At 44.2% G+C, this 27,798-nt stretch overlaps 1 protein-coding gene across 2 annotated transcripts; it reads left to right on the top strand.

Annotated features, from left to right (window-relative positions):
* Window positions 1–27,668, top strand: LOC128889425 (uncharacterized). 2 transcript variants are annotated; one of them, XM_054147058.1, is made up of 4 exons: window positions 1–353; window positions 22,983–23,243; window positions 23,554–23,766; window positions 23,847–27,668. In XM_054147058.1, the coding sequence occupies exons 2-4, from the start codon at window positions 22,989–22,991 to the stop codon at window positions 24,183–24,185; spliced, it is 807 nt and encodes a 268-aa protein (XP_054003033.1). In that variant the 5' UTR covers window positions 1–353; window positions 22,983–22,988; the 3' UTR covers window positions 24,186–27,668. The 2 variants fall into 2 exon arrangements, with proteins under 2 accessions (XP_054003033.1, XP_054003034.1); XM_054147059.1 differs by lacking the exon at window positions 1–353 and adding an exon at window positions 4,698–4,886.
* Window positions 27,669–27,798: the final 130 nt, after the last annotated feature.

Here is a 27,798-nt window from a genome sequence, read left to right as displayed (position 1 = left end):
CTGCGACAAGCGTCCCCGCGAGGTGTTTCAGTAAACTCCTCAGTCTACCGTCACCCTTCGTGCGCGTCGGATCGTAACGACGCTCGGTATCGCGCCCAGAGCTGCTGTGCGTCGCTTCGCTTGCTCCAATCATCGTCGTCAACAATCAATTGGAAAACGTGAATCGACGACAAGGACACCTGTCGTTATCGATAAGCAAACAACGAAGTAAGACTCTCGATCGCGTACGCGTCGATCCGTTATCGATATCGAGCTCACGCGCTCTCATCATGCTCGTCGATCGCGGTCTCTGAACGCCAGCGTTGAACCGTGACATTGGATACCGAGAAAACATCGCAGATTTCAGGCAAAACGTGAGTACCTATGTAATTCGGTTTACTGAGGATGAAGCGTACGGGGCTGAATCAAGGCACAGGCAATCAGGGACAAGTAGTAGCCCAAATTTAGAATTTATCCGATGATCTAGAATCGTGTGTCTTGATAGCTGGAATTATATCTCTGTGTGTCGCGTTGGATTTTATTTTATAGTTTACGTTCTAATTGTTACTCAGTCACTGATGGGTGTGTAGGTGTTTGTTTTTGGTTCGTTGTTTAATGAGTTGATTTAGATAAGGATCTACAGATAAGAGTCTACAGAAATGAAAACATGGAACAACGGATCTACTTCTTTATTTTATATTGTTGAAGTAGTAGCACAAATCGACTTTTAACAATAACCAATGCGATTGGAGAGAGAGAAGTTTCTCCAACACAAAATGTCTATAGAATATATACATAGATCCACGATGGCACGTGAATGACTAAACAGACTTGCTCTCGTAGCATTGGAAAAGATGTTTTAGAGACAATCGTTTCCAAGGAATTACTCTTGCTTTCGTCAAAGCTGTTAGCTTTGTAAAAGTAAACTTTCGTTCTTTTCTTCCTGAAAATAATGCATGTCCTGTAGCACCTGTAGCTCAGCAGTCTACGAAATTTCACTCGATTCTTACTTAACGTGTTGAATCACTGCAGGTATAAGCTCTTTTTATGAAACATCAAACGTTTCGTCGTGGGAGTCTTTCGACTCGAAGGGCGTCGCAGGGAAAGGGTTAACGAGGATCCCTTGTCGAACACCTTTGGACTGGACATCCGCCCGCATCGCGCAGAGAAAGTAGCGTCAACCAGCGTTGCGTGGGACGCCGGCATACGATTCGTGACGCAAGCAAACGCCGTGAAAAACCAAGCAGGCGTGCGCGGTGCTCGCCAACGCGGTACGAAGCGTATATGCCTCGTATATCGTGTTTCGTTCCGTGTATGCCGTGTTTCGTTTAACCTTCGTTACGTGTCTGCTCCGAACCCCCGTAATTTGTTCGCCACTTTCATCGAAATTCATGAAACGCAAGTGAAAACTCTACGGGCTCGTTTACCTCGTGCCGATGAGTACGAAGGTCCAGCACTATGTGGCTTATGTTGCGTCGTCAAGAGACACCATGCGGGGGGAAATGTTTCAAAAACTTGCATACGCGTGGGAGGAATGAAATTGGATCGATGGAGATGTTCACTGGTGGTGGGGCGTCTAAGGAGATTGAATTCTATCATAAAGCATTGCAGAAGGTATTTTAAAGGGTTGATTGTGATCGATCGCTTGAGTTATGTTCTGAAAGGTATAGAAAATACGAAAATATTTGACAAAAATATGGAACCTTTTTTTTAGGATAGATTCTTCGTGTAAAAAGGGATCGAAAAGTCCTTTATCATTTTGTAATGTGAAGCCTCCGTACCTAGATATCAGTAATTAAAGCTTACCGCTTAAGTTCAAGCTACTTTCGGGGGGCGCCATTTTTATCTCGGTCAGCTGATTGCGCAGTTGCGCATGCGGGGACTTATGTACGTGCACGTACAATTTCGACTGCTCGCATCTTCGTAACGAAGCCTCGAGGTGAACAATGAAAAAAGGACATTTTGATTCGTATTGGGGCGCAGAAACGATGCAAGGCAAGTCTATTAGGATCGAGGGAGATGGAAACCGTTTCCCCGCCGTTGTAAAAACACACGAAGCAAAGATGCTCGCTCACCAGGACGAATCACGGTTTAACGAACGCTTTGTTGTCCTCGTTAGGAGGAAACTAAGTGGATGCTGATTCGCGTCTCTGAGGAGCTCAGCGGCGCGGAAATCTTCGATTTCAGCGAGTTCGTGGCTCTGCGAGGGGGAGTCAAAGGCTGGAACTAATTCGGAGGATAGCGGGGTTGCGCACAGGTGCCTGGAACTATCCCAGCTCGATCGAACGAGCGACCAGACACCACGGAAAACTTTCGAACTTTCGTTCAAGTACGTTAGGAAAGGGCACCGCCAACCATGAAAGTTGTTCCCCGACCAAAGTTTTCGAACGTCCCACGTTCGTTCGCGCCATTTCTGCGATTAAATTCTTGGCAAGGGATTACCTTCGAAAGGGTGCTCAATTTTCGAAGCGATTACATCCCTGGTCGAATAGATAGCACACCCGTGCTATTCATTAAGTTCTCCAGGACAGAATCCGACGATGAACACCGCCACTGTTAAAGCAAACGGAACGTCGCTCTCATGAATATTGAACGAAAGAGAATCAAGAGCGCGCAAACGATGCTATCTAAATATTTATTTGTCAGATAAAAGAGTCTTTAAATTGCGAACAAAAGAACATTATAACCGACGTAATCGCGCTAGTTTGAACACACACTCGCCGACCTACCGCGGGAACGATTCCGTGTTCAGATCCGGTCGCGTCTCGTTTTCCTTGACGTCCTCCCGACATCGCGTGAGAAGTCTGACATCCCGAGACACTCTCCGGACTCGCTTGGAAGTCGTGCGAACGCTTCGAGGAAAAACGTTTCCCGTGGAAAGTGATTCGCCACTTATAGAGGTCGTCAAACACGACAAATTTCGTCATTGTTTTTTTATGGTGAAAGTACACCTCTTACTTAAAGTATCAACTGACGTGTTAATATCGAAGAGGAAAGCATCGGTTCCATTTATATATCAGGCGGTGAATCGTATAACGAGAGAATTGTACGAAAGAGGAAGAAATTAAACAAACGAAAAATTATTTTCTGAAAGCAGTTTCCGTGAAAATGGATGAAGTTTGGCAACTTCGAGGGGTCGTGTCTTTCGAAGAATTTCAGGGATAACAAAATGACGACTCAAACACCCCTCCTTTTCACTGTTGTCGCATAACGGAAGCGTTGCGTGCGCGTTCGACGCGATCGACGGCCAGTATCGATTCCCCAGTAGTTGCGCGAAAATTAATTATCGTAACGGACGGCGCGTTGCACTCCGACACGCTTCGGTTGCAGGTACGATTTAATGTGCGCATGCCGCGATCAATCTCGATAAGGAAACACGCGGTTCACCAGCAAAGTATACGGATCACAGTAGCCCTCTCTTTTTTCCTTTGTTCGGTTCCTTCCAGCAGCGACCGTTTTTCGCGTTTCTCACGAACCGGAAAACGGGGCCGCGGGTTTCACTCCAGGACACTCGCAATCGCATACCCACGGTTTAAAAATTCGAACAACGTCCGTGCTCCCTGCTTTCGCGTTGCATCGGATCGTATTCTTATGTAACGAATAAAAAAAAAAATTTTAGATTTTAAACCTTCGTTGCGTCCTATCACGTTTGTGCAATATTCCGGTAAAACAACATTCCAGTAGAAAAATAATGCGGTGGACACGAATGTACTCGCACCATCGATGCCTCGATGAAACAAGAAGAAGAATTAGGAGGGATAACGATGAAACGTATTAGTAAAATTCAACCTATCACGTATGTAAATCGAAATTGTCGCAAAACGATCTCCAATCGAGGAACGCGTTCGCCTGACAGAGGAGCGTTGCGTTTTCGTGCACTACCGTTGCTGTAATTTCCTGCCGCGATAGCAAAAGAGCCAATAAGTCGAGGTGCAACAACGGTATGCAAGCCAAGCACAATTAAAGGAAGGAGAGCTGCGTGGCAACGCGAAATCTCGTGGCCGATTAAACCGACTCGAATGGCACGCATGGAAATTGGATTAGTGTGTCAGGCACACGCGGCGCGGACGCGATTCGTTGCGTGGTCAAACACTGTAATTTCGTTTCGCGATAACGCGAATCGTTTCGAGTTTGCATTCGATCGCTGTACTACTGTTCGTGCGCGAGTAGAACCCATCTAGCGACGCGCGTATGTAATTTCGATCGTTTCTTAAAAATTCTCGCGACTTTCGCACACTATAAGCGAGGCGTAAATTGCTTCAATAAAAAATGTATGCATCGCATCTGCTCGTGCAGTAGTTGCTCTTGGATGTGGGGCGTGGACGTTGAGAAAATAAGGGTTAGATTATCAGCTACTGGGTGTACACATAGAGTTCAACGAATACAATCTATCGTTTCATTCTATCGCGATACATATTATATACATTTCGACGCTACGACGTTGATTCGACACTCCAACCTTACTTGTTGCTTAGCTACTCGTATACTGCAATTTCTATCGCACGATTAGCAAATTGATACGTAGGTTCTTGAACTTCCCGCGAGGGTTCTCGACGTACGCGAAGATGGACGTTTTAATTTCCGCGCGCGATCGTCGAGCACTCTGGGCGTGAAACGTGTCCCGCCGCAAACAAGGGCGCGGCGGCCGTTTTATCGGGATATTAAGGAATCCTGACGTCATCGTCTTAATGCGACGAGCAAACAATAAATTCCCGTCGATCCACACAGTCTTGAGTTTAACATCGTGCGTGTTCGTCGCAGTCAGCTACACGGTTCGTTTATCATTATTTCATGTTAATGCAGATGCGTCGAGCGGTATGCGTTCCTCGTAGAATCGACCGAACGATAACGCAGGATTCGCTGCTAACAGTAATCATTCGAGTTGCTGCGATGACGCGCAAAGAAAGGTAAGAAAGAATAAGAAACGTTTTGTGTCGTGAAAATGATTCTGAGTCGAGAAGAATTTTAGAGTTGGACGCTCCATTTAAAAATTAACGCCAAGTAACTCTGCAAGAGAACAATGTAACAAAAAATCGATTCGTACATCTCATGGTTAAATATTTAGTTGCAGCATAGTTAGTTTGATAGACGTCGCATAAAACTCGTAAAATTTTCCTCGAAAAGTCACGTCACGTGCGAGAATTAATAGCCTCCGCTTGCTAGACAGTAAACGAGGGCTCTTCGTACCTCCACAAATTTCCCCGATACAATGCCGCAATCATTCTTCCGCTTTAATCTGCTCGACGAGTCGTGGAGACAGACGATAGAATCGTTTTTCTCGTGGCTGACTTCGTGACCCAGAAAACCAGCTGCAACGCGTTCGAATCGTGGATTTTCAATTCGATTAAAGGACAGCCCAAAGCTTGGTATTATGCCACGGAATTGGAATACTGTGGGATTAGGTTCTCTCTGACTCTGTGAACGACCTTCGTCCCAAGATTCTGACAAGGATCTAGTCGAGCACGATATTTCTGGTGCTTCGTTTCATCTTCTTTGCTGCGATTCTTTCGGAACAGATATCCCGCTTCTTCGTATGGGATAACTCAATTTTAATCGCTGCGAAGCTAGAATATGACTCAACGGAGCGTTGCCAGTAAATCCCTCGTCGTTCCGACTGAATCTTTATTTATTGGTATTATGTCACTGAACGGGAATACCTTGGGATTATGTTCCCAGGGTAGAATCGACCTTCGTCTGGGACCATTGATTGGCTCGACGCGTAAAAGTTTACGCGACGACACCAACGCGGGGTCAGAACTCGCGTGAATCACGATCCGGTTTGATTTTTGCCTCGTCCCGTCAGGTTTGCACGCCTGTCGCTGAATTTTCGCGACCTACCTCGCAACAGCACCGCGGAAACAAAACCTGAAGGCAATTCGTCGATACCACTGCGGGTAAATTGGAGGTCGAACTCTTGGCCAGAGATCGTCCAGGCGTTGACGCATCCTTTCGCTGACCTTCGAACACGGAATCATACTCTCCTTCGTAATGCACTTTTTGTTCTTGAGAGGATGAAAGATGGTTTCCACGGTAACTTATTAACTATACATTATCATTTATCGAGAGCACGAATCTTAAATGTTTCCTTCGTTTCGAATACACTTAAAAGAATCACCATTGACGAAATTATCAGTAATATTCTTGAATTATCATTGCTACCAATTGAAACTTTGCTTTACACGATACACATTTCCGTCGCTGAGGATCCTGTGTTACCCTAAAAAAAGCATAAACAGCCTGAAACAATAGCTGAAGAAACACAACAATGGATAAATCCACGCTACGTGTTTGCGTCGACCAAGTTCGAGTTTGAAGCGTGGAAAGAGAGGAAGCGGGAAACGCGCACGTCGCGAGTGCAAGTGCAAGTACAGCTCTCGCGGTCGGAGAAATCAGGAATCTAGGATTTCGCGAGACTGTCTACCGTACGGTCCCCCGGATATCCGTTTATGCTACCAGCGACCGAAACTCGCGAAGCCCGTTCACCCGCGACATTGAAAGTTACGACTGGAGAAATCGGAGTGCTCCGTTTCTCCCGACCATCGTGTTACCTGTGCAACATGTAACTAGATCTGCAAACACGCGGGCGTTAGACAGCGAAATGATTAGCAGAATAGGGTCACGAGTGGATCACGAGTAGTCTCTTGGCTTTGAAACACTTCTCCTGTAGGGATTATTGCTCTCCAGATTCTTTCTGAAGTGTTATCACTTCATCTTACGTAAGTCACTCAATATCTTTGATTGTGTGTACATCAGTCACTGTTTTTTCCGTGAACTGTGTTACCCGTGATCGACATAACAAGATTTGTAAGCATGCGCGTGTAGGGCTTCGATATAGTTAGAGAATAGGGTCACGAGTAGTTTCTTAACGCTATAGTTCTTCTTTTATGGGCATTAGTTCTGCTTAGATCATCTGTAATCTGTACCACAGCAATAAAGTACAATGAGCATACATAAACAAGTTAGTAATTTAGTTTCTAGTTTTCTAGCACAGCAATTTAGAATCATAGCAAGCTACCTCTGGTAAACAATTTTCCTGTTCCATCCAACGACGCAGTGGCAGTCGCCTGGTTAGAAGATCCTGAAATCAAAATGGCGGCCTGTTAGGCGGAACACTCGTGGACTGGAATTTGAATACGAAGCTATAGTTCTCATTCCATGGCATACTCGTTCGAGAAGCGTGGGAAAGCACCTGTTCGAAGTGCTTCTTACAAGCAAAATTCTTAGCTTTTGTAACGCAAAGAAGACTCGAAATAATCGAATATTCATGAATAATTATTTTGCTACGCCGGAAGAGTTTGAAAAGAAGCGAGAATGACGTACGGAAGACGCGTTCGTCTTTTGTTTCTCTTTTGCAAGATTCTACGACGTCCTCGAACTCGTCTTCTGAAGAATCTTTCATCCTGCATTCATTTTCTGAAACAATTGTTGCTCAAAAGCAAGCTTATTTCATTCACGAATGACTTGGATCGCGATCGATACGAACTCACCTTCGTCCTACCCAGACGAGGCAAGTTTTTTTTTTCTCAATGACCGCACACCGCGAGACCAGTGAACAAAATTTCGCCGAGAAGAAACACGAGCAAGAAGACCGGAGGGCCTCGAGGCCCAACGCTGGTCCAAAGTTCATCGACCCTATCGTCCCGTCTTCTCAGCCTTTCGTTCTTCACCTTTCTCTCGGCACTTCGTCTTCAGGCACTTCTCTACCAGGTTCGTTCTTCCTAAAACCCAGCATGAATTCTGAAAGATTAGGAATCTTCCAGACGAGGGATAAGTAAATCGAGAATTTATTCGAGTGTAGAAATTTCAATAGAAACGCGATGATAATTGGACGTTGAAATTAGATGCACTTAGCCTCGCGAGTCGTTTCGATGAATTTTATCGACGATGCGTGATCGCTTTCAATTGCTTAGCGAGCCACGCTTAGAGTGACCGCGAAATGCATACTGCGACTTTCATTAACACGGAAAGGGAAGCGATTTCTCGCGCTCGATAAAGCTGGACTCGACGATCCACCGAATGGAAAACGAAACGCCTTCCTTTAACTGTTCCTTGTTTCGACGTATCCTATTCTTTTTTTTTTTTTTTATCAAGACTAGGATGTAGGCTGTACAGAAACTTGTAAATCGTCAAATAGTTTTCACAACGCAACAAAGACATACTCCCTCGAAATTAAGCTATATATCGTTATATTCAGCTTTATCATTTTCCTCGTTGGGGAAGTCCCTCATAAGACTCATCATTGTGGTTTGCGCTTTTCTATTGAAATTTTGTGTCCAATAGGCAAACGTTTCCGTAGGAAACGTGTACTGGGATGGTTTGTTCCACAAACGCGACACGATCGAAGACATCAAACGAGAAGAGAGAGAGAGAGAGAGAGAAAGAGTTGAAACGCGGCGCGGAGACGTGGTCAAAGCTAATTGGAGCTACGAACGGTTCCCGTTAATGACTGGAGCGCGTCTCTTACGGTGCATTCGGTCCGAAAATTTTTGTTTCCGGTTTCTTGGATCGTCGAGCAGGGATAAGCAAAATTCTCGTTCAGATAAAAATTTCCTAATTGAGTTAAATAAACGCTTGAATCGCCCAGCAGGAATAATCTAATTTAAATAAAACAAAGTTCTACTATGGCAACTATGCATAATTATCGGTTTATCGTACCGGGAACGGTGATTAATTAATTCAAGCGGTTCGATGCATCCGCCTATCGAATTTTGCATAGTTTCCTGTAATTATTTCATTATTGTGTTCACCGACGGAACTTTCATCCAATTAAACGAACTTAAATTTATATCGGAGTTCGTCTATATCCGTTCTTTCTTTTCGTTTGGATGAAAGTATTTATAATTGTTTCAAATAAAAATTTCTATCCAGGCGAGAATAATGCTCATCACCGCTTAGACTATCGGCGTCAGCCTCGAATCGTTTGCTCGCAGAGAGATACTTTTTTTCTTTTTTAACGTGAATGATGCACATATATTTTCCAGTCGGAAGAAACGCGAAGGAGGTCGTCAGAAACGAGATCCGTGTGAATGCATCTTTCCCAGAGCTTCGCCTCCCCAGCTACCTCCTCGTGTCCCTCTTCGACGACCCTTCTTAGCGCGTTTTCTTCCTTTTTTCTTCCTCTTCTTCTTGCACAACGACTGGGACGCATCGTCGGAGAATAATCGTTCGCCTAAAGCCGGCTACTCTTCTGACAGAGACTGCACGCACACTCTGCAATTAATCGGCGCGAAATTAAACCGGTTTCACGATGCCTTCCATCCTCTCGTCGGCTACCAAGGAAGAATAATGAATATCGATTTCGACGAGACACCTAATGAAACCATTTAGGAATTGGATACATTAGGAATACCCACAAGTAACCTCATTTTTGTAAATTGTAAAAAGACTGCCGTTTACTGGCAATAATTTAAAGTAACGAAACGTACTCTATGTTTGAGTTAAATTTATTGATATTTAGCGTGCTAGAAGTAACTAAAAAGAACAAAGTGAAAACTCTTTTTTTTTTTTTTTTTTAATTAGAGAACCTATTTACTCCGGAATACTCGAATCGCGAATGTGGAGAACATTACACCTTCCAAGGAGCAAATAAAATATTCCAGGAGTTTCGAAATCGCTTAGTAGGTTCCGCGAGTCCCACATCCCAGTTTTAGAGTGATTTCGAGCGAAAGCAATTAGCTTTCAATCGAAAGTAGTGAAGCAGCAATTAGGCGAGGAGAATGTGGAACAAGATGTGCAACTTTTACCTTTATCAAGCGACAGGATCGCGTCTGGAGATTCTTTTTCTGCACCCCTTGGTCTCTTTCGTACGTGTTCCTTTGCGGTAGGCTAACCGATGTGGCGCTTAAAAACTGGTCTACTCCCACTCGCCAGCCGATGCTCCACATTCTTGTAACAGACAGGTGAAATTCGAGATACGGATACTTTGAGCTACGGCAGAGGAACAATCCAGTTTCGTGTGCTCTTTCTTCGGCAAAGCGTGCGCGTCGTTGGCCGTAAGTCACAGGACACTTGCTTGGCCCACTTAGAGGATGCAAATTAATCCTGGCGGTAACATGCGTGCGCGTGACACATTTTTATTCGAAAAGATAGCGAAGAGGTTTATTTACCTTCTTTCTGTAAAATTTAATTTCTTAATACTTCACCAGCAATGTATATCAGAAACACTAGAAACTATGACTGAGATATTGTACAAAGTTTGATCTTTGTATATAAATATAAAATAAATCGTGAATCAAAATTACTGTACCAATTGTAAGAAGAATTCCGTGAAAGATAAAGTGCGTAACATGTGCGCGCGAGTTGTCATAATATTACTTACGCATCTGGGACCCGAGTATGGATAGTCTTGTACTTGTTCCTTACGGTATATCTTCTACATGTTCGTCTTTTCAGTAGCCAGTTTAATTAAAACGGTATAAGAAACGGGAGGCACGCGACAAAGAAACCGGCTGCGCGAGATGAAGCCTAGAAGAAGACGAGAAAGTCTTTTCCCCTCTTGATTCTTCGCACTTCGAAATTTCATCTCGAAAGCTTCCCGTTTGCTTTCCTGAACAATACAAGGCGAAGGAGGCGGTGTTTACATTGTTCTCAGCGAAAGCTCGTCGTTTCTTTTCTCCTCCGAGCCAACTAAGGCTACCTGCCAAGCTCTAGTGGAAATTTAATGCTGTCTTCGAGAGAGAGAGAACGAAAGTTCGTTGAAAGCGCGGAGCGACCATAACTCCTCTCGTTATCGATATCGTACCTGTTTTGCAATGGGCGTGGCGAAATTCATAGGATCGCTGGTGAAATTGTAAAAATTGCAAGTAGTACAAGTGTGAACAAGGAGATATCAACACGCGGAAATAAGCATGTAGATGTAAACATGTACTTGCGACTATGCAAACGCAAACATGACGATAAAAGCACACAACTACGAGTATCTACGTGCGTTTATATCTGAGACCCTTCGACCTTTTTATTCGTTAGCAACGCGATGTACTTTTAACGAGCAAGACCGAACCAGACGACCCACAAATGACAAATTCGACCTTCTTCGGACCTGTCTTCTCGGCTCTTCCTGCTTCAAAGGAGGTTTCAGGGTCTTGACACCTGACACTCGACCGAGAACGAGTGGGCCTTGTCCGCGCATCGTTACATTCGACTCTCGACGCGGTTACATCTCTTTACGATTAACATTGTCGCGTACCGTCTTCTATAGACGACGGCACTGACAATGAGTCAATTACGGCTGGAAACGTTCGAGCGATTTAAACGATCATTTCAAAACGTTCGGTTAGCGTGAATTACCGTTTTAACGTGTTTGGCCAATGCGAGTTATGATTCCAAAACGTTTTGGCCAGTGTGAATTATCGTTGCAACGCGTTGAGTGCCAAAGCGATGACCGCGAAGCTTCCCACGAACCTAAAATTTTCTTTTCAAACAATTTAAAGGTATATAATTCGCAATTTCACAAACGGCACATTAATTTAAATTTAAAACCAAATTGAACCATTAATTTAAACATGGCTGCCTGTGAAATGATCCGTTAATGATTTATTCCACACAGTCAACGGGAAATCGAAAAGTGTCGTTGTAGGAAGACATCGCTTGCTTCGCCGAGGAACATCTCGAGCACGTTTCGCGACGCACACGTGGGAACGCAGCCTATGGTAGTTTGTGAGTACCGTCTCACGACTCGTGATCCGTGATCCACTGCAACGGAAACCGAAAAACGAGGCCTGGAAGTGCCCGTCTCATCGGTTTCTTCAGTTTCCGACCATCGAACCATCTCGATTTCTGTCTGGGTACGATTGGTAGGATACTTCGAAAAATTTTGCTTAAGATAACTTGCGTACGTTGAAGAACGACGAATAAATGAGAAAATAGAAGGTCGTACAATTATTCTACGGAAGGTTAGAGAGGGCTTTCGTATCGCAGGAAAATTGAATTTTCATTACCCTAAACAAGGATACCACAAACCACATCGGAATAATGAAACAGGGAACCTAGGGTTGAGAAGACACGAGTTTAGAGTAGGTTGACAAAACAGCGAAGAGTGTGGAGGACGTAAACGGGAGAGAGCAATTATGTCAGCCCCTGTTTGCTTACCCTAAAAGTTCATTGAGCTCAACGAGTTAAATGCTTTTGAAGTTGCGTCTCCTCCGATGTCCACACGAATTACAACGGTCGGTTAACCGCGATGATCCTGGCGGTAGCTAATGAATCATTAGTGGTCCTGTTACTCCATTAATGCCTCTTAACCCCTGGGAGTCTGTTCCATATCCGGTTGGACCGAGACACCCGGAGGCAGTCGCGTCGCTTTTGCGTCATATGTGTATGATTCTGAAACGCACGAAGCTCGGAGATGTTCCAACGCCGCGTTCCTTTCTTCTTTCAAACTCTACCGTCTCTCGCGATCCGCCAACGACGTTGATTAACCGGCCACGAACACGTTCTAACTGTGGTTTCATTAATTTCGTACTTTGAGAAACAGAGAGGTCTTGGCTCTGTAATATACTTTTCCACCGTGCTCGCGCAGAGGCTGGAGTGATTTTTCACTTTGATTTTTCGTTGTGCAATGCTTCGCTTAATCATGACAAGCGAATACCTTGTATAAAATGAAGTATTAATTTATCGATGTGCTATTTTATTCTTTTTATTTGAAGCTATCGAGTTTACGAATGTTATGAATTTTTTAACGGATAATCGACTGTTTCTTAAAAGAATCTTTGCGAGGGATCAATTGCCGAACAACGATCGATGTCATCGGGACATTGCGTTTCCTCGACCACCCACATCGCGACCATCGATTTCGTCTCTGAATTACACGCCCTGCGTTTCCACAGCTCGTTTCTTGCGAATCTACAGCTCGTTTAACGTTTTAAAGCCACGAGGAGCTCGTGCTCGTTTTTCGCCCTGCTGGTAAGACGATTGCACTTGGTATATACCAACTTATTACGCTGTTATTACTACCACCTGTCGCGTTCTTGCGAGTTTCTCTCACTCGAGACGTCATACTTAATGCTTACCGATTGCAGGACTTTAAGAAATGTTGTTCACCTAGAATCTCTTAAATGAAGATTATATTTGCAGTAGTCTTGAGGCCATTTTTTACAAACGATTCAACATGTCAATGTAAATCTAATCAATTTTTTTTATTAACGCTTGAGCAGAGTAATTAATTTCATGCCATAGAAATTTGTCAGAAGAAAGGCGCTAGATCGAACATCGTCTGGATTCTGTCGAAAGAGCCCACGGGTTAGAGTCACGGCACGAAGAGGCTACCGTATTAAGTATTAACGAGTTTGGAAAGGAAACGGATACTTATCTAGAAAAGGAATCCTGACGGAACTACGCGACTGACTTTGATCGCAACCTCGCACCTGCATTCGCACGGTTCATGGTCGTTGTTAGGAGTTTACATACACCTGGAAAGGTGAAGTAACTAAGATTATAAATGCAAAAATACAAATGCATTATTAATTTTCAATCTGCAATTTCCATTTAAATTATAGATTAAAAATTATTATTACTATACCAATACTGCGCCAATACTTGTGAAGTCGATAATTCAGCGATATTAATATTTATCGACCTCGAATTAATCGAATAATAAAAAAGTAATGACTCGTTGGCACGTTAATTCTAAGAGGGTTCTCTTGTTCCGAACCCTTGGCAGATGTCTTCTACGCCTGTAAGGTACGCCGCTGTATGTTCACCAAGTAAGTGCTACCATCGGACCTGGAGAGCCAGTTATTATTTTTCGAGGACGATAACGCACGTTCCAGGAACGTGACCAGAATGACACGTTCGTCAAAAGTAGCTCCGTTAGCAGTGAAGTAGACACGATTCTCTTGAATATCGCAGCGGCACGTTCCAGTCGCAAAAGTTTCGTGATTTTTCACCGATCCGAAAAGTGAATCGACGATGACTACAGCACAGTCGAACAATTTCATTCGAATATTCAATCGGAGACGCGGTCGAAGCAATCCAATAGTCTTGTCATTTTTAACTTTGATGTCAAATAAATTCCAGCAACAAATAAATTAAAATTCATGAAAGGGAGGGTTAATTGGAAACTCGATTAAAATTCATCCATGAATTGTAGTTTCTAACTAGTCACGAGACTATGCGTGGGTCGACTTCGTTACACTCAATGTCGAGAATTATTTATTTCGTAGACCCTTTAACCTTTTCAAGTCTAGCGTACGATCAATCACGCGTAAAATGGAGCTCCGTAAAAGTAGCAATATATTTTTATTTGCAGAATGTATATAAAGAGGCATTCAAGAAATCTTCCCCTAGCATACGATAGGTCGTTCTGAATAAAAAATGTCATGCTATACTTCGTTTCGTTGGTTAATTAATTATCGCGTCGTGCAAAGAGGGTTCAACTGAGTGCTATTTCTAACTTGACCTATGCGATGCTTTGCTAAATTTGGGAATAGTTGTACTGTAAACAGAGATCCTCCGAGAGACTTTGTATCATCGTTCCGAGCATCCAACTTTGGGAGCATGACGCAAGAGATCGAGTAACCTGTGGCAGGGTAGAGGGTAGTTTGGTAACAGGAAAGTTGAGGGTCTGGCGAGGCCAACTGTGGAGCGATAACCTCGTGGATATAAGGGAAGTTGACGTCACGCAACCTCAGTATCAAGGCTCGTCTCCAGTCTCCCCTCTTCGAGGATAATCTGTCCTAGAGACTACGCTTGATCGATCCGTCTTGGCTCCGCTATTTTCCAAAATTTCCATCCTCGAAACATTGGAAATGTAAAAACAATGTAAGTGATGGATAGTAGACAGGTCAGTTGCTCCGATGTTCACCTATTTACTGCTTTGGATCATAGAATTAACCGGAATAATGAAATTTAATCAAAGAAAAATACACGTCGCTGATAAATATTATTGTTGTCCCATCTTCAGCTGGTCGCTCCGAACGGGAGCGAATGGCGTCGCTGGTGACATCATATTGTTTGAGAACAACCAGACGATTGTTTGCATAGACTTCCTCTGTTAGCAAAATGCGACGCAAAAGAGCACCGAGTGTGCTCGCGTTGACGCTCGTTTGAATTCGCATGGTTTACGATGCTCTTCGTGGAAAAATGCTTAGGTAACGCTCAGAATTCTTCCGCGAATCGTCCAGATAAACAAGACAAAGAAACGCTATAATTTTCCACGTTCGTGCGACGCGGGGAGCAGGTTTTCGTGCCTCTTGCGTAATCGTCGTCGTTCTTATCACCGTAACACGCGCTTCGCACCTCTTCGAGGCGTCCTTGTAGAAGAATTAAGCCAAATATTACTCGACTAATCCGAGGATCTAATATTCAATGCTCGTCATTATTAATCGCAATTACATTAGGCAACTGAAATTTGTCAACGTGCTAGTCATAATTCCCACATACATCAAAAGAAGGAGGACTAGTTAAAAAAGATTCTACAATCACACGGAACCACGTCATCTTATTCGCTTATCCATTAATCCTTGTTTCTTATCTAGATAAGAATTTCCTCTGCAGCGTGGGAGCTGCTTTTGTCGCTTCGAAGCGAGACGAATCGTCCACTTTTAAGTCGCGGATTATGCAATTGACGTCACACGTTTTTTTGCGAATTTTCCTCGTCGACTTGGCTGGTAGTGGTTCGCGAACGAGGGGAACACTGGTGGGAAACGTTAATGGATCGCAATCGGCGTACATCAATAACCATGACTAACCGCGTGAGTAAGATGCGGACGCGTGACTGGAATTTAATGACCTACTGCGTCTTTACGAGGAATCGCAAGTATATGCATCGAGGATTCAGTGAATAACAATTGTTGCTCGCGGCGCTCTTTGAGCGAGTAACGAGCATCGAGTGTCGGTACCAGTCCTCTCGCACCATTCTCTAATCCTTGTTCCTGTAACCACGGTGTTCATGGTTGTACGATAATAGGGGTGCCGAGGTACAGCAGCCGTGTTGTTTAGGTCGATCAGACATAGGGTTGTTGTGTCCCGGTCGATTACAATCTGGATTATGTAATCTGGCGACGAAGGGAACATCGATTTCTCGTTATTTTCTGTAAGCCACTCGGGAAGGTCTAATCTAGATTTAACCTAGACTACGTCTGTTTACAGTTTGATTCGAATTTATCCAATGTATCGAGCTGTTAAATGTACTTCATTCATTTGGAGCTCCCACGGATAACATCAATTAAATTGTATTTGATCATTGTATAACATCAATTAAAATTACGTAGGACCTACAACGTCGAAAATTTCATTTCATCCACAATATTGATAAGCAAAAGGTCTTTTTGTCATCTGAGAAATGTGACGATAACCCTGGAAGACGTCTCATCGTCCGCTTGATATACACCAAGGGGACTCGATGACTAAGAGGCTACGTAGGCGGAAACAAATCATCAGCTCTAAATTGATATCGCGCGCTTTCCAAGAGATAACCGCCGTTATCTTCTTGGCGTGCGGGCTGCAGTTCTGGAGAACATCCTTTGATTCTGCGCGATTTTTTGTCGCTAACGTTGTCTGTCGTGGAGCATTTTATCACGTAAACAACTAGTGGTCATCTTTCGCGTTTGACGCGTTTCGCATCCTGCGCGGGCGTTCCCCTTTTGGGTATCGCCTGCATCGTATCGTTTGGTATCAATCCAGACCTCTTCAAAAGGCCACGAGACCGATTGTGCTCCAAAAAATGTTATTTTCATGTGAAATCAGGAGTTAACTAGTGCAAAGCATGATGTACTGGACAAGTTGGTAAACTCGATGTCACGAGGTAGCTAAATTTTCGTCTTTTTCGCGACTGGTAGCCTACGATTTCCAGCTCGTAGAGGACGTGGGAGTGCGCAGTTCGTTTACACGCGTCGAGAACCTTTCCGCGAGAGGATTTAATCCTTCCTGAATGCCATCCCGTCGTGGATGCTGCGAGGATTAATCTCGACCGCCGCGGTCGGCTAGTCTGGCTACCTAAGCCGATGATATACGCAGGTACATACATATATTCCCCTGCCACATGCGCCGAGACGTACTCACAGACTACACTCAGACGCTACCTAGAGCTTCTCTGCATAATCTGAAGCGTTATTGCCGTCGCGACCCTGGCAAAGATCGCGTCTAGCCTCGTCTGACGACTTCTCTTCGAATAGGACACGCCTAGATCACCCTGTGAAACATTTATCTCTGGTCCAAGGAAGCTGACAAGTTGTTTCTTATCCTCTACCGCTCGTATTATAATTTATTTCTTGGTTATTTGAACGTTCGTGATTCGCTTTACGTTCAGCCGAGTGTCATTAAGATTTCCTGTGAATCATCAAAATATTAAAAATTCCCTCGGAGCACGAATATCGCTGGAGATTATAATATAATGCAAAACGATGCTTCGAAAAGCGTCCAATTTCGTACGAATTGCCTAGAAACGAGGATTAAAGTTGCATTTAATATTGTACCTCGACAGGAAGGTTTATTTTCGAAAGCAGGGGCCTCCGTGGCATAAAACTGCACGTGACAGCGTCATCGTAAGAGAGATTAACTTTTGTTTTGCAACGCGTTTACCTGCGTTCAGGCAACGAGTTTCCAGAGGACTGCGCCGCGGTTACACGTTTCGGTGGTTGTCACAGATGCGTCTCGTTCCCGTTCCACCGTAATTCCTCTCGCGTACTTTGAATTATGACCCTGCACAATACGTCCCGCGCACCGTGCGATAATATATGCATCGACCGTGCACGGATACTCAATGGAGCAGCAGCGAATCAGGAAGAGAGATATTCGCTTCGAAAGCAACGCGGTGGGCAGAATCCGTGAGCGTTGGTTGACTACATTTTTCGTTCGGATTCTCGTCTGACCAGCCTTTAGTCGCCATTCATGAAATCGTGCGCGTTTGTTAGCAGTCCAACCAGCACGACTCAAAAGTTACATGTACATTACGAATGTCCATATAAATAAAATTAATTTTATATAATGACGTTCAACTGTTTCTGGTTCCGATTGATTTTATGTATATTCCATTCAATTTTATACATTTCGAATTGTAGTCAATCGATATTGAAAAATAATTCCATCTTACGCTAATAGGATTCGTCATTAAAGTATATCTTCGCGAAAGCTTGTAGTCCTCTTGCTGTAAGTCGATATTTTTATGGACTCAAGAGTGTCCTTTTTTCTCCTCGACTTTGATTTGCATGCAACGAGGGACCTTCGCGATCGTTGCAGTTATCGAAGCTACGAAAAGTCGAATCTATTACGTCTTCAGCTGCGGAGGTGCAAATCTATACTTTGTCACGCGAGTCACGCAATCCACGATTATGATCTCGCCTATCTCTAATCTCGCGATCTTCTTCCGCGGCGATCTTCGACCGTGATTTCGCCCTGGTGATGATCCGGGTAAAAGCAGAAGCTTTGAGAAAGTAAAGGTCCGTCTGTGCCTCGCTGAGCCACTTGGCGATACAGTCTCCTCGATTTCTCTGAGTCGAGCGTCGTTGATAGAGATGACGCCATTTCTCATTACGGTCATTCACGTCTCCGTAATAATTACGCTACTGCTCGAGCGGTTACTCGGCCAGTCCGTTCCCTTCGTCGTTCACCGCCGTGGCCACTCTGTCAATAGCAATTGTGTCTGCGACTTGTGGACGCAGTCGTTGGCCTCGTTGCTTTCTACCGCCTCTAATTGACGTATACTAATTCCAAGGAATTCGCATGATGCTTTTGGAACTCTAACGAAGGCATTCCAAACAGCGGATTGGATCGGATACCTTTATTTAAAAGCATTTTTAAGTGGCATCTCCAAACAGCGTGATCAGCTAATTTAGATACAATTACTGGTATCTAGATAAGGCAGAGTTAAATTATAAAATAGAGGAGAACGTTTCGATTTCTTTTCTCGCGAGGAATTGATCCTGAAAAAGAATCCCACGTGAATATTATTATTTAGTTTCAATCTTGAAACGTGTAGACTAACCAGCGTATTCATGTTCTAATTAACGAGTACGAGACCACGTTACTTGGATAAGGAGAAGTTCAGAGGACTCCGTAGCTCGAATGAGACAGTTGGACAGACGCAGCCTGCGGAATAATGGCTGCAACGGGCCGCCGAGGTGGAAAAGACAATGGCTGAAGGCGGAGAACGACACGGGGAGGACAAGCGAAAGGGACCGCAGCTCCGATAGATCGTTTCGTCGTTGCACCGGTGCTTATTGTACACTCCGTCTGTGTACCATCGCGTTTCCCGCGCCTATTATGAGACGCGACGCGAGAGAGCGAAGGAGAAGAAAAGCGTTCCTCGAAAGAGAGAGATTCAAAGCAAGTGTCACAAGTGGAAAGCAGCGATGGCAGCGACAGTCGTAGTAATAGCATGAATTGTTTTGTTGAATGTTTATTATTTTAATAACGAGAACCGGTGTCTTCGAGTCACCTTCAGAATCTACAAATTTTACAATTAAATACTCGGAGTTACACACAGCTTGCTTTACCTTCCAGTAATCATACTTAACGATGCACTTTGTACTGGTTCTACTTGTTCCCTCTTGTCGTCGCGTTTTCACTCGTCGGAAAGACGAGCAAGCGTTTCGCATAATTTCTCGGCTCCGTAATTCCGTGGAGTGTCTTGCGACACGGAAAATCGCGATAGTTTGTTAAGGTGCAATTAACCAACCGCACCGTCGCGTTTTCCCGTCAGTTTAAAGTGCATTCCCCGGCCAGAGAGATAACGATTATCGTCCCTTGACCATTCGGGTAGATAACGAAATCTCCGGTTGTACCATTTCTCAAACTTTTTCTTCTAGGCCACGTGAATGTCGACATTCTTCAACGGTTCCTCGGTCGACGAGTCAATCTCGACCCTCTTTTCTTCTTTCACGGAATTGAATTACAATTGTATTACGCTAGCGACAGCCGTCGTTTACGTAGCGGCAAAACCGGCCAACATGGCGAATCGAGGCAGGGAATATCGAGTTACCTGTAATACCTCGATCGTTCGTTGCCGCATCATTTATTGCATATTGCGCAGCACGCGCGATCACGTTTCCCTTCGTACATACGTTATTCGAACGCGAAACGATTTCGTAGCGCTTTCTTGGCGTCGATCAATCAGATGCATACCACGGGATACTGCACATAGCGTAACTTAATACGTAAGGAGCGCTTCGGAGATAAATTGAACGCTTGGAATCAATGAAACCGGCTTGTATACACGTACGTATCCAAGTTGTTCTTATTCTCGAGCTGAGGAGACAGTTGGACGATTGCCTTACAATTTATATATCTGCTACTGCGGTACGAGTAAAGGATATGAAATCAATTTCGACGATTTTTGGCAGAGGTCTTCGCTATTCGTTATGATTTCATAACGCACAAACCTGAAGTGATCAAAAACTGAAACGATCTAACGTTTCGTTGCTCGATAAGAACCTCACCGCACCACAAACGAATAGAAACTCTCTCTATCGCAAAAGTAACGCAAGATTTGGGTTTATTCGATCGTTTGCAAGCGTTGAATTTATCTCTGAAGTAGTTTCCACGTATTAGGCAGCTTATTCCGTAACAGGCGCAGTAATCGCACCAAACGCGGCCGCTTCTTACCTCGAAACAACGCTCGTTTCTCGCGTTCTTTGGCAACAGCCACGCGGAATCGTTTTTATTATCGCGCAATCGTGGACGCCGCGCGTTTCGACGACCGATTTCAAGCGATCTTGGCTCTTGGTCGAAGAAAAAGTAGAACTTGGTACCCACGGCCGAACAATTCCGTCGTGAGAACGCGAAACGAGCCTAATTATCGGCGGTTCATCTGCGGCCGAAGCACGGAGTTCTTATCGTCGGGCAGAAACAATGGCGCATCCTCGCTAAGCACACTGTAACGCAGACAATGCGTTTCCGGTGTGCGTTTCGCGAGCACGAACTCGGCATCTCGAACGTCTCTCGTGTCGATACCGTGTATCGTTACACTGATATCGACGGCCATGCCGTCGCGATACTTGCCAGCGCATGCGGGCGTTCCTGTCAATCGGATACCCTGCGATCCATCATGTTCCAGGGAAATTCGATCGGTATCGTTACCGTTTCGTTTACCTACCGTCCAGAGTGGTACTTTCGAATGCCGACGTGCAATTATCGGACCGTGAATGTTTATGTATGAAAAAGAAATTGCAAGATAAATAAAAGTATGTTTCAAACAATACAACAGTCACGCAATTAGTAACATCCAAACATCAGTTTGAATAACTCGTTCGATGCGATAGAAATTCAGCCAGAAAATCATCGTTTGATCGATCCAGGGTCCTCTCCAACCACCCTTGTATTCGTCAGTGGGAGCGAGGAAATTGAATCGCAAAAGCGGAAACGTTGCAGCGGTGGAAAAATTCAGCCCCCGGTGCTGCGCGTTTCCTGCGTGATTTCCTTTCCGTCGAAGCGTAAAATCGATCCAAACGCAAAACGTCACGTTTCCCAACTCTAGCGGAGAGGAAAGAATGCGACGCGTCGCGAGACAACGAGGGATCGTTGACACGATCGCCGATCGCCGATGACTGAAAGAGGGTTGCCAGTTGGTAGACGTGCGAACGTGACGGAATTCCTCGGCGAACGATAGGCGAGAAGCCGAGACCTATGGATCGCGATTAGTCACTCGGCTGATTCATTAAAGGCATCACTGTGATCGAATTAAGGTCGAACGAGAGCGGGACTTTTCTCGCCGCGATTAAGTGGGTCGACTAAAACGCCATTGGGGTTGATTAGCTTCTGGCTGTGGTGCCATTGGCGTCCCTTGCGTCACCGTAACCAGAGCGAACGACCCATTTTTCAGCAACCTGGGAGAGCTTCGTCGTTAATGAAAGAAAAATCCGCCATCAACGTTGAATACGAAATGATTCCTCCTCGTCGAATCGAGCAGCGGCCTCGGCCGAACAGATGGCGGATTAATCGCTTAATTCGGTCTAGGTCGGATCCATTTGGACCAATTTAAGGGGTTACGCCAACTTTGTTACCAAAAATTAAAAAAAATGAATAATTGAATGGGGGAGGATTCGTAGGAGTAACGAAACCATGACGCTCGAAGAGACATGCTGCGTAACGCACGCGATAAGGGACGTTCCGATTTTGTTCAGATTTATGTATGTTGGGAAGGTTTAAGTCGTCGTTTTGCTGGCTTTTAGATCGTTCGATAAATACAGATCTTTGATCTCGAATTTCTTTACAAGGAGAATAAGCATCGTCGATGACTCCAACATTGCCGAAGAGACGTCTCGATCTTCCCAGGGCAAATTAACATCGACGAGAAATCGATTTCTCCACGAAGACGTATGGATAAAACGATGTCAAGTGATTCTAATTGTGTGCGGTCTCGTACTGATTCTAAGTGTCACTCGAATTCGAGTGACATGGCAGTTGATGCGTTGAACCGTTAGTACCATAAACTGTACAGGAAGAACCGTTTTGATCCCGAACGATTGGATCGTTGAAAAATGTCGATGACACTCGAATCGCGAGTCGACGGTTTTCGAATCGTGCGAACATTTTTGGGGTTGCCGGGTCGCGGCCGATAAAGAGGTCACACATTATTTATAGAACGATACCACCGTGGCTGCACAGCACGGGGTTCAGCTCCGGGAAATCGATGAGCTTTCGCGGGAGCTCGCGCAAGGACCTCCTCTCGGCGAGATTCATTTCCTCCCAGACGATGCTTTGCGAGCTTCGCAATTGCGCTGTCGTCTAAGGGAATTGGAGAGAAATCCCATCGACGGATGTTTCGTCAGCTGCGATTTCCAATTAAGACGATTAAATTTAAAATTGGGCTTCAACAGGTTCCTCCACGGCGCGATAAAAAAAACTGATCACACAAATCTTAAAAAGATTCATGGCAAAATATTGGAATGACTCGTGATCGATGCAATTGATACATAAATAAATTACGTTACACCTGTCCCAACCTGAAACGTTTCCTGTCCTTTCACTTCGTTAAATGCAAATTTCAATACTCGAATAGTCTGTCCATAGTTCTGTTCTGTAACAAAGTGGAATATTAACTTATTCGAGCACGTTTCTTTTATCTTCAGGAAAAGATGAACGCACCGGTGTACGCGTCGTCCTGTCCCGCGTTGCAGTCGAATCTCTCGCTGCACAGCTCGTCCTATTACAGCGAATACAGCGGAGCAGCGAGGAGGCGGTTGTCGTCAACCGGAGAGGCTGACACCTCCGCCACGTCGAGCTACGAGGGTAGCGACAGCTCGGAAAACAGCGACGAGTCTCGTCTAGAACCGGTCAGCCAGATGGAGCGGGAGCAACTCGAGACCTTCTTCAGGGGCTTGAAGTCTCAGGTGAGTTGGAAAAAAACCTCCGAACAAAGTTTCCTGAGAGAGTTCGTTTCAATGAATTTCAATCTCACCGAACAGAATTATCTCGACGAAGTTTCAGTGGATTTTAATTCTATCGAAAAGAATTTTACGAGTAAGTTTGTTTCACCGGTGGTCGATACTTTTTATTAACTATATCAGAGGTTGTGAAACATGTTTAAACTAACCGTGAAATTACCTCGAGCTTCTAGCCTTGAAATCTGGGTTAGTTTCGGGTTAGATTCGCGTGATGGGCTACCACAAGCAATCATTCACCTTGCATTCGAACCTCCAGGTATTCGTCTGCGAGTCGCTGGCAAACCTGTACCTGGGGAACGCGTCGCAGACCGAAAGATGGGAGCTCCGATTCACGGGAATCCCCGTGGTGGTTCTGGATCTCGGGGAGACGCGATCGAGATCCAAGCGGCGGATCCAAATTTTGTTAGCCGAACGTGGCACTTGCTTCACTCTATGGAGGGAGACCATCGACAATCTGTCGTCGTACAAGGTAAACGATAGAATATCTGATTTACCTTTGGTTTCATTTCGGCGATGACCACTGTTCCTCACGTTAACCATTCTTCTCAGGTCTCAGGTCCGGCGTTCCACACGATGTGTCTCTCCTCGGATCACACGCGTCTCGCTGGTCTCAGCTTCGACAATCCTAAAGCAGCGAACGACCTCTGGCAGCACATAGAGCGGCTCGTTTCCTGTCCAGAGAACATCAGCCTGTCGGTGCCAGGGAAGAAGAAGAAGAAGCCGGTGCCCAAGAAGGTGGAGCTGCCAGCGAAGAGCAACATCAGCCAGCCCTGTCAATTCCAACACGTGACGAGCGTGGACGCGGCGGATCGCTCGCGATACTTCTCGCTTCAGACCCTCGTGCCAGCTCTGAACGAGCTGGAGAACTCGTTAGAACCGAACTTCTGAGAAAAAGGGAAGAAGCCCGACGAGCGTTCAGACTCGTAGTCTCCCACGCTCGTCCGTTCCCTGTCCGATCTGATCGTTTTAGGTGAATTTCGTCGATGAGATTGGACGAGGATGCGACTGCTTCGACCCACGAGCAAAATCAAACGTTCGTCGAGTCCGTTGCCTCGACTTTTGGAACAATCGACCAGCGAACACGGAAGGGAACGGAGAATATCAATGGACCGCTCGTGACTACTCCTCGTACCCTTCCTCTTCGACGGAACGAATTATCCAGGCGGTTTTCCGCCTGGAATCATTTTCAGAGATCGAGATGTTAGAGTAAAGAAAGAATAGCGCGAGTTACCGACCAGTGGAGCTTGAAGGAACGACGAAGAATCGCAGAAGAGTAGCAGTAGCGGATCGAAGACGCGAACGAGCGAGTCCTTCAGGTTTACTGGTTGTTTCTCGGTGGACTGATATGGTGGGGCCATATGAAACAAATTATTTATTACGTTCTAGTTACTTCAAGCTTCGAAGACATTTAAAATAAACTTACTCCTTTAAGTATCCGTTCTTGGGGTACTTTTAGATACCTCGTGTACATAAGTTTCCTTGAAACGCTTTCATTAAAAAAATGTTCATCCAACACGTGTAGTATAATATGGTCCTTCCATCTCATCATTTTTCGCAAAAGGAGCCAGTTTCTCTGACAAAATGCGACTGTTACACGTGTGCTTCCGGAGAACGTAGAGGAATATGATTAGGAGAAGTGTTAAGTATAACACAATGAACGTGGAAAACGCGCCTAGCAACGTCAATGGCGAACGTTAACTCGAAGTAGTACTGCTACGGCGATTCGGTTGTTTGCGTGCAAGCATTTCCGGCGGAAAGCACTCGCGAACGTTTTTGTTCGTCGCTCGTAATTAGGCAGCCCCTTCGAGTTCAGAAAACCGTTGTAATTCCTTTGACACAGTTGGAAGCCTCTTTCAACGCGTTCTTTTTTCCACCACAATTCTGGTTTCATTTTAAACGGGTTTCCTCGTTGCTCCGGGTGAAAAGAGCAATGTTTGGCGTTATATTTTTTTTCGCTGAAAAGTACGCGAGACAATGGACCGAAATTTTGTGCTCTGATTAACCTTTTGCACTCTCAAGGTTGGCTGCACTGTTCAGGCACACAAAGTGTTAAATAAATAATAATATTTTCATTCAACTGCGTTAATTTATCTCTGATTATGCTTGCTTAATTAAAATTTAACGATTTGAGAACACTTTTTGACAACGTATAGCGTAATTTGTTGGAGCGCAAAGGGTCGATGCAGTTTTGAAGACGTTACTTCAATTCCTTCGTTCATCCAGTATGAAATGTATCAATCGAAGAGAAATGTATTTGAACTTTTGATTAGGGTAGCCAACTTTATGAAAATGTAACAAAATCGATTTTTTTTTTTTTATTTGAGGTATATAGATACTTCCGTGCTTGTAACACGTTCACTGTCCAACTACTAGGCGTATCTAATAGCATCGCGCTATGACCTGTATATGGGTCACGGACTGCGAACGTGTGGACCCTCTCGGATTTGACATTTTTTTATAACAGTTTCGAACGAACTGTGAATGTACCATATAAAATATATGTGCGTTGGATAGTTTCGTAAGTATACATGGCACACGCGTGTGAATACGTATTAGACAAATATCCAAATACAAAGAAAATCGTTCTCTTGATGTTTAAAACGACTTGAAAATTTACGCGCAGCAACGTTTTTGCGACTGTTTAGAATTGTTGTAGTTGATCGTCCGAGTTCGTCGTAGATACGTCAGATTCGGAAATTCTCTAACGTCTTAACCCCTTCGTGACCTCGCGAGACCAATAAAGAATATAATAAATAATTCCAAATTCAAGCTATATAGATTGTTTGAAACTGGAGCGCACGGATAACTATACCATGAACACGAAGGGGTTAAACCCAGCGAGTATTATGAAGCCGCGGATGGTCTAGAAAATTGAAACTTTCTTTGGATCTTTGATGTCGAACGCTTCCTTGATACTACGTAACAGCGTAGACAGCTCGCGAAACGCTTTTTCAACTTTTACCTTATCCCTCTGAAAGACGAGTTCTTTGAGTCGAGAGCCGTCGACCAAGTGCTTCATCGCTGTGTACGGTTTTTATGTCAGCCGTGCAGAAAACGAGGCATTCCATGACCCTTCGTCGTTTTATCGCGAAGTCGGGTAAGATGCTTTGACGTCGATTTTCGAACGAATTTATGTCGCTAATACGTCTTGATGGTTCTGCGTCAATGGTGGACGAAATTCTTGTCGAGATACAAATCTCAAGAAACGGGTGAAAAATAAGTTGTCTATCAAGTACTCGTTCAACGAAAGTACAATTTGAAATATAGAGTGAAATACTTTGCTATGTCCGAGTAGAATGATACGATTATTAATTTTTGACGAGTTATTCGAGGTTTCAATCTAGATCAGAATTTCGTTTATCTCTGGCACACACTCCTAACGTCGGTGTCTGCCTTTCCGAGATAATGTTCTGCATGTTGTCCGAGTAACGGAACAAGACTGGTACCACCATCCTACATTTTAAACGAACGATTTTAACGTAGACACTGTAACGATAATAGCCTTAGAACGTTTCGTCGTTACCAGACTTTGATCGTTAATGTTAATCGCCTCTCGGTAGGCGATCCACCGATGTCGCCTGCGTATTTAACCCTTGTTGCTATCGAACATGTCAAGTTTCGTTCAGTACAATGAAACGTTTGTAGCTCTATGTAAAATTGAAGACTGGTCCAACAATTTGTCAACACCGCGAATAAAGATTTTTTTAGGAAATATGGAAACTCCTCTTTCTTACTTACTCGCAGGATGCGTTCTACACTTTGAAACGATCAATTTTTGCACCAAGGTCTTCAATTGCCTAGCAAAAATTATTTCATTCATTTTTGTTCGAGGGTTAAACGGTGAATATTTTCATCCGCAACGAAGAACCATCCGAATCGTCAGATTTCTTGCGTTTCAAGAATAATTATCGATTCGTTTGCAATCCACGCGGAACAGAGATGGGCGAAATTTTATTCGAAGAACGAATCACAAATCAAAATCAACGTGCAACATATTTAAATATCGTAGATTTGCTTAATGTGAAACATTTTTATTCCCAAACACTATTTCTGTTTCAATTAGTTGTACTTTTTTAAGTTGTGACTCCCGGAATAATCATTTTGTCCATTTCTGAAGCGGATTTAATCGTGTCGAATAAATATATATATATTCGTTCGTACGCGATCACCGAGGCTTCCTGGCGGATTTTAGAGACTTAAATGTACACGAATTAACATCAACTTCTTTTGTCTACGACTGTGATATAAATATATTTGTATAGTTACGTTTCGTAATACGTATCCGCATTGATTAATCACTTTGATATGTATAAGTTTACCGAGCATCGTTACGCATGTAATAATTGTGGTAATAAATAGTAACTTCATGAATCACGTTTCGATTGAATTTTTGTTTGAACAACGATCGAGAATATGATTTTTCTTTAATATCGACGTTTCGCCAATTCTATCGTCTTTGGAGCAAACAGGCTCTGGTAACTCGCGTCAATCAATCCGCGTC

Source organism: Hylaeus anthracinus, unplaced genomic scaffold (genome assembly GCF_026225885.1).
Source record: "Hylaeus anthracinus isolate JK02 unplaced genomic scaffold, UHH_iyHylAnth1.0_haploid 11997, whole genome shotgun sequence".
NCBI lineage: Eukaryota > Metazoa > Arthropoda > Insecta > Hymenoptera > Colletidae > Hylaeus > Hylaeus anthracinus.
Note: the sequence above shows the minus strand (reverse complement) of the source record. Positions and strands in the feature narration are given on the sequence as shown.